Source organism: Anneissia japonica, unplaced genomic scaffold (genome assembly GCF_011630105.1).
Source record: "Anneissia japonica isolate Jap-2015-1 unplaced genomic scaffold, ASM1163010v1 scaffold2293_len299155_cov175, whole genome shotgun sequence".
Classification (NCBI taxonomy): Eukaryota; Metazoa; Echinodermata; class Crinoidea; order Comatulida; family Comatulidae; genus Anneissia; species Anneissia japonica.
In genome coordinates this window covers 275,440-287,216 of record NW_022694961.1, presented here as the reverse complement: position 1 = coordinate 287,216, position 11,777 = coordinate 275,440, and the positions used below count along the sequence as shown (strand labels likewise).

The window sequence follows — 11,777 nt, the reverse complement described above, 5'->3', positions numbered from 1 at the left end:
TTTTGTAAGGAGCCTATAATAGTCTAGAAGTTTATTCATATTAATTGTAAAAGATAGGCATATATGTATTCATATAGTGTATTTATTTTAGAGTAATATATTCATAGACAAAATAATTGTTATACTTAAGTCCACCGCTTGAATAATATAACAACTTGTTTAAACAGGTGCACTAAAAAATAAACTTTGAAAGAGTATTTTCAATTTTCAAAACAAAAACAAAAAATGGAAAGGAGGGTCGACTATCTATGCAGCTATGCATGTTCGGGATTTGTGTATTGCAACATCCATGGGAATTGTCCTTAAAATGACGTGTATCTAATAATAATTACTGAAAGAAAGATATGCTTAATAGCTGTCTCTTATACACATCTAGATGTGTATAAGAGACAGATATAACAACTGGTTTAAACATGTGCACTAAAAAATAAACTTTGAAAGAGTATTTTCAATTTTCAAAACAAAAACAAAAAATGGAAAGGAGGGTCGACTATCTATGCAGCTATGCATGTTCGGGATTTGTGTATTGCAACATCCATGGGAATTGTCCTTAAAATGACGTGTATCTAATAATAATTACTGAAAGAAAGATATTCTCGAATAGTACATGGAATGAATGAGAAATTTTAAAAAAAGTTTTTATTGTTATGATGTATTTATCCACTTGAAAACCAAAACCGGTGGTGGCAAGTTCCTGCTGCAGGGAGACGGTGGTGCCAGACAGAGATCTATATAACCTAGGCCTACTACCAGCTACAGAGACATAGACAGCTACGTACTACCTAGGCCTAGACAAACAGCATCAGTCTACTTTATCAAACTGTCTGTATGTACCATCGAAACATAGCATCCACCTGCGAACCAATCTATCAAGCAGCCTTTTTTCTTAGTTTAGGCCTCCTACTTTTACACTACAGTCGTTTATTTAATGTAATAATAGCCAAGCTAGCTAGGGGGCTACTGTTTGTAAGTCAAGTGTAATCACCCGGCTTTTTTTTTTGGGTGTCTATAAAACGAAGACCGAAGACCCAAAAACGAAGACCCCTATTTTTTCTCTTTCATTTTGATGATAATACGCCAGGCTCTCACAAAATCCAAATTACGATTTTTTTTGGGAGTCTTTGTGAAATTTTCAAGGGTCTTCGTTTTATAGACATCCTATATGGGTGTCTACAAAACGAAGACCTCCAGTTATTTCTCAATTATTATTGAGAAAGAATTTCAAAATCATCATAAAACAGGTGCCAAGTACCTATTTCATTATTTTATCGGAATAAAATGAGGAATATCAAGAAATACTTAAGGGTCTTCGTTTTATAGACCCCCTATATGGGTGTCTACAAAACGAAGACCCACATTTTTTTTTCTTTCAATTGTGATGAAAATAATGTTTTTAAATCACTTCATGCTATGTGTATATAGTATTCGTCTTCTTAGTACATTGTTGCCTGAATCTGAGTCAATTGAATGATTTACCCTTTATTCCAGTTCCAAAGCGGCAACTAATGTTGTACGTCAGCATCGGTCATTTGGTAGTGACACCAACATAGGATAGACGAGATAATTAAGGGTCTTCGTTTTATAGACACCCTGTATGGGTGTCTACAAAACGAAGACCGAAGACCAGACAAAACAAAGACCCACATTTTTTTTTCTCCCAATCGTGATAAAATAATGAAATAGGAACTTGGCAACTGTTTTATGATGATTTTGAAATACTTTCAATAAGATAATTGAGAAATAATTTGAGGTCTTCGTTTTGTAGACACCCATATAGGATGTCTATAAAACGAAGACCCTTGAAAATTTCACAAACAGACACCCAAAAAATTTCGTAATTTGGATTTTGTGAGAGCCTGGCGTATTATCATCAAAATTAAAGAGAAAAAATAGGGGTCTTTGTTTTTGGGTCTTCGGTCTTCATTTTATAGACACCCTTTTGTTTTTTTAACACAATCTTGAAGCTGCTGCCTGTTGATTGATAAAAACATGATGGTCAGATCTCTATAAAAGGCCTAAAAAGTCACAACGGGTCCCCCTACCCAGTTACAAATATATATTCTTAACAATCTCTAAATACATTTGAAAATGAGAAAATAATTTTCTTTTATTCTTCTTCCTGTGTATCTTCATGTTTTTACAAAAATAAAATAGAATTTGCTAAAAACAAGCGTACTGTTGACAATGCTATTGTAATGTCATTGATTTGAATGTCACCGTGCATAATTATATACTGATATTTTTTAATTCTTTTATTGCTAGATACAATCAACATCAATATGATGCGTCCAAGGAGAAGGCGACAAGGAGGATTTGGTCTTGTACTACTCTTCATGCAATTAGCCCGTTTTGGTTTCAACCACATACCTCCTACCACTCTCATCACGATTGGGTTAAATGTCGCTGTGTATCTGAAGGTGCTCAACAAGTTTTTATACAGTTTGATCGGGAAACCATCAATCCAGAGAGTATGTGTCAGTGCAGTAAGCGTCTGGTACCGCGGGGATTGGTCGCGCCTCTTACTTGCTGCCTGGTTCCATCTTGATGACTGGCATCTTTATTACAACATGATTTCGTTTTTATGGAAAGGGCGATTTTTGGAGCAGCTTATTGGTTCCTACTATTTTGCTTATTTAATTGCAGTTTTTTCAGTTGTCACAAACATTGTAATGATAGGGATTAATATAATGGCTGCTGAGTTTCTGGAGGATGATTCATACATTCTTAGTTGTGCTGCTGGATTTTCAGGTGTGTATTTTGTTTTGTGTGTGTTTATTTTTTTCAGAAATATTTTAAAGCATCTCCTTACCTAAAGAAAAATAATGTGCTAAAAGGAGGCAGATAATATATACAGGTATCACTCTCAGTGTATCACTTTCTATTGTTCAAATTTATTTTGTATTGAAATTAATTAAAACAATTATGGTAATATTTAAATATAAGAATAATGATATTATCATAATTAATTATTATAATTCTCATTTAGTTTCTATTCAGTTTGATATATAATAATGTTATGTTTGACACCAATATATGGGCATCACATACATTTGTCACATAAAAATTATTATCACTGCAACTCCCATTGTTATTTGCCTATCCCCCACAGTCCACTAATTTTTCAATTAGTGGATGCTTGGCTTGATTTTTTTGTAGGTTCGTGTACAAAAAAAAATCCTTATTTTTTTGTCACCACAAAGATATTGCGCACCGCGATGAAAATTGAGGTGTAATTGAAAATTGCTTTCGTAAAACAAGGTTAATTAGAACCTGAAGAAAGTTACTTAAATTCAATATTAAGTATGAACAATTATTAAGCAATTCCTTGAATCAATGAACCCTATAAACTAAACAAACTGAACATTTAATAGGAATATTCTAGACCTATTTTAAAGACTCGAGGAACGAACTTAGATGTAGGCCTATGGATAGGCCGTAGCCTAGCGTAATTATGAAATCATCCCACGATTTTTACCTGTCTGCACCAACCAAAAAGTTAGTGACAGCGACTGTATTCTCTCTCGAATGCTTAAAAAAATATTTATTTCTTTGACGAATGTGAAACATTACAAACAATTTCTTCTAACACAATACAAATTACAAAATAGTTATTCATCGTAACCGTACTGTACTGCTGATGTGTACTTAACACGTACTGCAGGAACACAAATCAGCATACGCACAGCTAAATGTAAATATGCACACATTATACTGATCATATCACTATAGCAACCGATGACTGCTACAACAGTTGGTTATCAAAAACTACATTTAAAGACAGCTATTGACTAATAATTTTCCTATAGTGTACTATACGGAGCTCTACTAATTGCTTAATAGTGTTGGCAGAGCTTAGATTGTTCTCAACCAATCAAATTCTAAATACAAATATCTTTTGTTTCATGCAGGTGTCATCTTTGCTCTGAAGGTTGTCACAACACACCTTATGCCAAACCACAGACAAAGCATTATGGGAATTTTTAGTGTACCATCTCAATGGGCATGCTGGGTAGAGCTTGTGCTCATCCAGGTGCTGGTACCACGCGCATCATTCACTGGTCATCTAGCCGGAATTCTTGTTGGCCTTGCCTACATAAAGGGGCCTTTGAAGGGCATCATGGATTCCATTGCTGGAACATTTACAGAGTTTGGTAAGTGTTCAGGGGCAGATTTTTCATGGACAATTTTCTTCTAAATATTTTTCCCCTATCCTCTTCAATTTTTCCCAACCCTATCAAATTGACTAAGTTATTAAGGTTTTTATATTGACACATATTCCTAAGACCTATTTTGATGAATATTTTTGACATACAGTAAGTCGGTGACTCTTGATTACAAATTGCAGTACCCTGTACTGTGTTTGGAATTATTCATTCTTACATTTATAAGTAATAAGAGAAAAATCTCTTAATATGCTTGCTTATGTATTAACATTCTAAATTGAAAAAAGCTCAGTTGGTAGAGTATCCGAACAGTAATCGAAATGTCTTGGATTCAAATCCTGATGGGACATACTTATTTACATTTCATTTTCATTCATCTCGCTAATAAAATGATCCCAATTTACTATATTTTATTTTCATTAACAATATATGTAACTGTCCTTGTTTTTATATTCATTTATTGTTGTTAATATTAAAATGTTATCGCACATATAGCTTCGCTTGTTTTAATGCCTTATTTATTTGATTATTATACAAATGTAAATGTTAAAGATGAATAAAGTTTGTAATCAGAGAGTGATGTAAAAGTCAATGTTAAATTGTGTATCAATATCTCACAGGTGGCTCAGCACGAAGAAATTATAGGCGTTCAAACACAAGAAGGTGGTCAGGAGGTGATCACAATCCTGCAGGACAGACATCTGGCTATCGCCCTAGAGCACAGACACCTGGAAATGGATTCCGAGAGGAAACATACACAGGTGGTATGAGTGAGGATGAACAGGTGGCAGCTGCCATGAGGCAGAGCCAAGAAACAGGTGGGTAATATAGAGGTATGGCTATGTAAAGCTATTTGTGTGGTTTGCTTGTTTACGATGTACCATTTTTTATGAACTTTAGAAAAGCCTAAAATATTCAATGGGATATAGCTTTATATCCAATTGAATATATAGCTCATTTATGATTGAAAACAAACTGAAACAAATACATTTCTAATGTGATTTACAGACTCAATATAAAAATATCCTTAAAAGTTTATGATTACCAACCGAGATTCTATGAAAAGAATATGAACAGGACCCTGGTATTTATATTACAGCTCTTGATTGAACAATTTTTTTTCTTATTTTAATTTTCTAAAGAAAGCTAATAAATAATGCAATATTTAATGTAAAGCCTTTTACATTTTTTTGTGATTTTACAATTTGAAATATTTTACAGCCTTTTATCTTGACAATGTGAAAATTCACAGTCATGTTTTAATGATGCAGAAACCTACCATTATGTTTCTTTAGTATATATTATACTGTAGCTCCCGATTTTGGTGCATTTCTCCTGATTTTTCGAGCAATCTATACCCTCCCGATTTTAGGCTAGCTACCATGGGCAGGCCTGCTGCAGTTACTCAAGGGCTTCAGCCTGTATGTTGAGGCTTGACCAAGGTTTTAAAATCAAAATTTTAGAAATTGTGAAGCAAATGTAGGCCTAACAAAATTTACTAAAATGTTTTCCAAGAGTTATTAATTAAATCAAGAACTCCCTGCCCTCAGATTGTACACATTTTAAAGAAACAAAAGACTTTCCTATTATTGTTTTTAGTTTAACATATACAGCATATCTTTGTAAAGACCGGCACGCGATAGCATCCAACACAATTCAATCTTGCGATGGAACATTTTGATCGCAATATTAATGTTAAATTTCCCATTTTAAAAGAGTTTGTTAAAACATTTTGTCCATACTGAAAGGTGCAGTAATGCAACTGCCTAGGGTAGGTGATAGTTGCAACTCTTGGTGATGTCGGTATTGTTTGTTCAATGCTGAAAATCAATTTTGGTGCAAATAATGTGTCAAATAGCTATTATTATACTGTGACTCTAGCGTGAGGATGAGAACATTTGGTTGACACAGCCTTTGATTTTGAATTGACGATAAAATAAAATAATTCTTGAAAATTGTCAACCACTGGTTTTACCTTAAAAAACCATATTCCAACACATGGTGTACCGAAAGCATAATGATTTTGTTATAAAATAAATGATTTCAAAACAAAATAATTTAATGACAAAAAGGATTGACGATCATGGAACCATGTTCAAGATCAAATGATTTTATCACAGAGCTGCAACCAACACTTAAAAACAGACTGACTCAGTCAAAGCCAAACTGTTTTCATAGCTAATCTGCTAAAAGAGGCTAATTATTGTTTAGCTCTACATGTAGGCCCTTACTGTATGCTATTTAATTACTTACTTCCTGTCACCTCTTTGGTGTTTTCTGTTTTTAAGTTTTTTAAATCATTTGATCTTGAAAATGGTTCCATGATTGCCCCGAAACGTTGATCCTTCTTGTCATAAGTTGTTTTGAAATTATATATAGTAAAGCGTCTGTTAATTTGTAAATAAATAGATGATTAAATGTTATTTCTATTTTAAAACTTTTTTCAGCAACTTACACTAACTTATATCCATCAGCACCACCTGTGGAGGAAGAACATGGGTATGAGAATGTTAGCTCTCCAACCCTTCCGCCATATGGACATGATAGTGGACAATCTGGACATCAGTCAGGAATAAGTAATGAGGAACTTAGGAGACGACGACTAGAGAGACTTAATCAAAGATAATGAGAAAAGAAATACTGTAATATGATAATGTGAAGTAATTTTGTATTGCTGGATCTGCCAGATATAGTGGAACAGGTTTCATTATTGAGGATCATGCTTTAAAAAAAAAAAAATTTAGTACAGTACCATACTTTAACTACAGCCATTAACATCAACATTGGTTTGAGCTGCTCATTGCCCAGGGTGTGGGTAGTACAGTACTGTAGCACCAAGTCGTTTGGGATAAGGGCTTTCAGTGGAGATCCATCATTGTACACATATCTGGCCTGTGTGCAGCCATTGCATCGTTTGGAATGTAGGGGGTGACTGCACGTATGCAGTTCAGCACAATGATGCTTTGCATTTTTTCGTTTTTTATTAAAAGAATAATTTATATTGTGTATTTAATGCCTGTCCAAGAGTTCCTGAGATAGTTAAATTTCTATTAGCATTATTCTGTGGAACATTTTGAAATCAGTGTCGATTCTGGTGGATTTGATTTGAATTTTTAAGAGTCAGTACTTGTTGCAAGGTACTGTATAAGATACAAATCAAGAATATTGTAAAAATGAGTATGAAGATAAATGGAATCAGAGACTTAATATATATATTGAAATGTATACTGATGTCAAAACAATGAAATACAAGCTATTATAACTACACAAGCTTTTAAAATGCTGATTAAATATTAAAATTGCGCAAATCAGGGCTACCATTATGATATGCTGTATATTTACCATTAAAATTGATGTTATTAATAATAATACAAACAAAAAATGGAATCTTTAATATCTGTTTAAATAGTTATTGATTAAACATTTGAGTTAAAAGGTATTAACTTGTCATCATCAGTTTTTTAATTGAAAAGTTTGCATTTGGATCCTTCAATTAGTTTTGGGGTTTGTAGCTCCTTTAAAAAAAAAATTGCAGGCATATACAGTAGCCAGAGGGGGAGCTTCTGCCTCATTTTTTTTTTAAATTAGGAAGAAATTGGGAAAAGACAAAAAAATTGAGGGAATAATTTGAAAGCCTAATGAGACTCATAAGCTTTCCAATTTACAAAAGACACAAGAAATATGCTATTTATACAAGTCGTGCCCGAAGACAGATGGGCACTTTTGCCTGTGAGCACAGGACTTCTAGGCACTAGCAGATGGTCGAGGCAGATAAAAGCTGCGGCAGCCAGTGACTGAGACAGGATTAGCCCGAAAGTTGACGGGTGTGGCCAACTGGTTCGACAGGGAGTCCGACATTTCCGGTGGAGTCAAGGCCAGGGTTGAAACCCTGGTAGAGGTCCAGGGGCTGCTTCCCTCCATCCTAAATAAACTGGTCAAATTAGGCCCATTTTAACGATCTAAAATAGAACGTGATAAAGGATTATTAAAAATTTTATGTACAATAAACTTTGAAACAATGAGCGAAACTCAAGAATAAATATAGGAAAAAGTAAAGGATGCTGAATAACGAAATCTAGAAATGCTTCTCTTACGCTGCGCAGTATAATTTCTCTGATAATTGATAAGTAGGAGTTCAAAACCAATCGGACCATATTTTGCGAATTTGCGCCTTATTTTACTATTCGAGTTACTAAAAATTGATCAGTATTGAAATATTTGTGTAGGTCTACAAAGTTCGGGTGCTCAAATTAAACATAGGCCTACATTGAAACTCAAATTGGCTTTATTAATAATATTTTTGCTTATGTACCTGTATTATCAACCAATACTTGAAATCGTTTTAAAACAGCTTAAAAATGCTCAGATCGTCGGGGGTGGTTCCCCTGCCGCATGGACCCCCCCCCCCCTCTCCAGCCAACGGTATAGTCACTCACACATTTCAAATCTGTCAGTTTGGTAACTATGAATAAACAATCAACAAACTACCGTGTTGCTGGTTAATTTGCAAGGTACTACGGCTCAACTATTTTTTACTTAGGAGTTAATTGATAAAAATCGCACACAAATCATACGACGTCACTGATAACGCCGGGGATGGCAACTCGATTTTGAGATTAATTTTCCGAATAAATACTAAATAACTTATAATGACGAACTGTCGTCTTCAGTTTTCTTTGTTGGTCATTCAACTGTCATTTTATCTATTTTTCGGTAATATTACCATTCTCAATAATCTATAAAACACCCACATAACAACGTCACGTTAATCGTTCGGTGGGGACGCCGTGGTGACGCCGGTAGGGTCGATTTCGTCGGAAGGTATCAAAATGATAAACAGTTTCATTGGACTAAATTCTTGCTTAAGTTGACCACATGCTTACCTAAGATTACACTGACACTGGTTTCAAATGAAATAACAGACAACTTTGGTTTGTATCAATGTTTTAATAAGTACATAAAACTATGTCACAAATACGTATGCAAAAATGCACAGGGACACCACGCTGTTTTTGTATTTTTTCTTGAAATCTGTATGCCTGATCACCATCATCATACACAGTATAATAGATTCACGTAAGATGATTCAAATGATATAAACATGTATGCAAACATGCCTTTGGTTTTTCTTTCGAGTTTTATTTACCTTAACGTCGACTCCGCCTTAGAAAGCCCCAGGATTAATCACCACGCTGTTTTTGCATTTTTCTTGAAATCTGTATGAAAATCACCATCATACACAGTATAATAGATTCAAGTAAGATCTTTCAAATGAAAAAAATTCATCGTAGCCATTAATTATTATCAATACAGTCCCGGCGTCATTCCTTGAATCGAGACTTGAATTCGTCACTGATTATTATGACGTCATTGCGAGATTGCGTCAACGTACCACTGGAGTTTGTAAAATTTTGGTATCACTAAATCGGAATAGATAGACATGTCCGTGTCAAAGGCTGTATAATTATTGTTTAATAATGGCTATATAAAATTCAATTGAATAACTATATTTTTTTTTTGAAATTAGGAAAAACATAAATCCTATGTAGATAATATTAAGCACTAGTATATAACGTAATATACAAAAGGAATAAATCATTTATAGTAGAAATTGTGCATTTTTGAGTTTGTAAAAACACTTGCCTAATAAGTATACACGCTTTCAATTTTTCACAATAAATTTAGCCTCTGATAACCGCTGCACCCATGAAATCGATCTAGTGTTTCTGAGATGGTTACGAAATGTACAAACAATTTCGTTTTTACTCAGTTTTGGTCCGGAAAAGACGTATTGCACTTGGAAAAGTGAACAGGCAAAATTCATGAGACGTCCCCCTGTCCCCACCGATCGACGCCCATGCTAACAGCCACGCTTTCGATTATACAATCGCATAAATAATGACCACAAAGTGTAGATAATACCATGAGTAAAACACTAACCTACTTTGTCTGATTTTGTAGGAAAATAACCATAGTATTTTTCGTTTAGATGTTGTCATGCTGGCCCGTCACTCTTCACTTCACCACGTGTTCTCTGTTTTGTTTGCGCATGCTTTAATCAATGTTGGGACATGGGATGTAATCTTGAACGTGATTGGTACTTTGGGTCACATGATGCAAATGAGTCAGTAAGTCATAAAGGTTCTTTGTGCCGCTAGCACTGATTGAGTATAGCACAAAATTCTTATTTTATTTTTACGATGAACGAAATAAAAGCTTATTGTTGATATGGTTGGACTCTGCAGGTCAATCGAGGAATTTATCTTTAAGAATGTCTAGGCCTGAAGCCTAAATAATGGAGTGAATCTAAATGAGAATAAAATTGCCTTAATAGGCCTACATATTGTAATTGCGTCATTGGAGAGGTAAATGTATCTTCAGAAAGATCAAAATATAACAGTGGTGATTTAAAAGTTGTCTATTTTGTTTTGAAAATTATATACAGATCCTACTCATATGAGCAAAAAGAAAATTTAAACTATAAGTTTGACACCAAATGATCTAAAATGAATACTAATTCTATACATGCGATTTTTTTTTTAATATTATTATTATTAGTTCGATTCTAGAAACAAAGCTTAACTTCGATATATCTAAAATCTAAATATATCAACAACTTTTTGTGTGTACTGCCCCCGGTGGCGTAGGCACTATGTCATTGTCTGGCAGTTAATTCTAGAAGAGTAAATTCGGTAGAAGTCGTGTGTAAATCATGTATGGAAGAATGATTGGATGAGTCATGAGCTAAAGATAGAAATGAATTAAACAAGACCTTTCCTAAAGTAAAGCATAGAGATAGGCCTATTATAGAAAACTATAATACCTCCATGAGTAAAGTTATCAGTTGAATTATCAGACCAGTCCTAGAAAGTTCAATTAAAAGTCACTACAGTAGCAAAAAATAGGCTCCCAGCGGGAGCGTGTGTCTACTGCCTTATACAGGAGTTTTTTGTTTGTTTTTTTTAATTTTATCTTATGTTCTTCAATATGCAGACGTTTGTATTATTGTAGTGTATCTGGATTTTTTTATGAAAATTTTCTTTCATAATATTCTGTATAGGCCTAAAAAACACTTTAAAAATGAGTAACGCCTGGAGAAGAGAAACTACCATGTTCTAGAGGGCGTCCTTCAAATGACGGTAAAAGGCCCTCTTGTCGAACGCGTACTGAATCTCTATAACGCGTATTCGAGTTTCGAACGCAATTTTGTTCGAGTTCCGAACGCTATTCGATTGTCAATAGAGCGCCCCTACCTCATGGTAGTAGTGCCTATCATGCCTAAACCGGATTTACCCTTTTCCGCCATCTTTAATTGCTACATCATGACATACACAACAAAAAAATATGTTAACAATCAGTAGACACACGCTTCCGCTTGGAGGCTATTTTTCCATGTTTAGTACCACAGAGCTCATTTTGTGACATGGCACCTCACATGTGCCTATTATAAGTGTCGTCTTGAGAATAATTAGTAATAATGACAATGATAATGATAATAGATATAAGAATAAACAATAATGATGGTTAGTAAAATGTTTATTTTAACATTATTTAAAGCGATTTATTTGGAGCAATCAATAGTAGTTGTACTCTAATTACAATCTACAGAGTCAG

The 11,777-nt window shown here is 34.2% G+C and overlaps 1 protein-coding gene across 1 annotated transcript; it reads left to right on the top strand.

Annotated features, from left to right (window-relative positions):
- The first annotated feature begins 473 nt into the window (after positions 1 to 473).
- Positions 474 to 7,602, top strand: LOC117101357 (rhomboid-related protein 4-like). The gene is made up of 5 exons (XM_033241330.1): positions 474 to 826; positions 2,263 to 2,748; positions 3,909 to 4,151; positions 4,784 to 4,981; positions 6,611 to 7,602. Exons 2-5 carry the CDS (start codon positions 2,280 to 2,282, stop codon positions 6,787 to 6,789), a joined length of 1,089 nt encoding a protein of 362 aa, XP_033097221.1. The 5' UTR covers positions 474 to 826; positions 2,263 to 2,279; the 3' UTR covers positions 6,790 to 7,602.
- Positions 7,603 to 11,777: the final 4,175 nt, after the last annotated feature.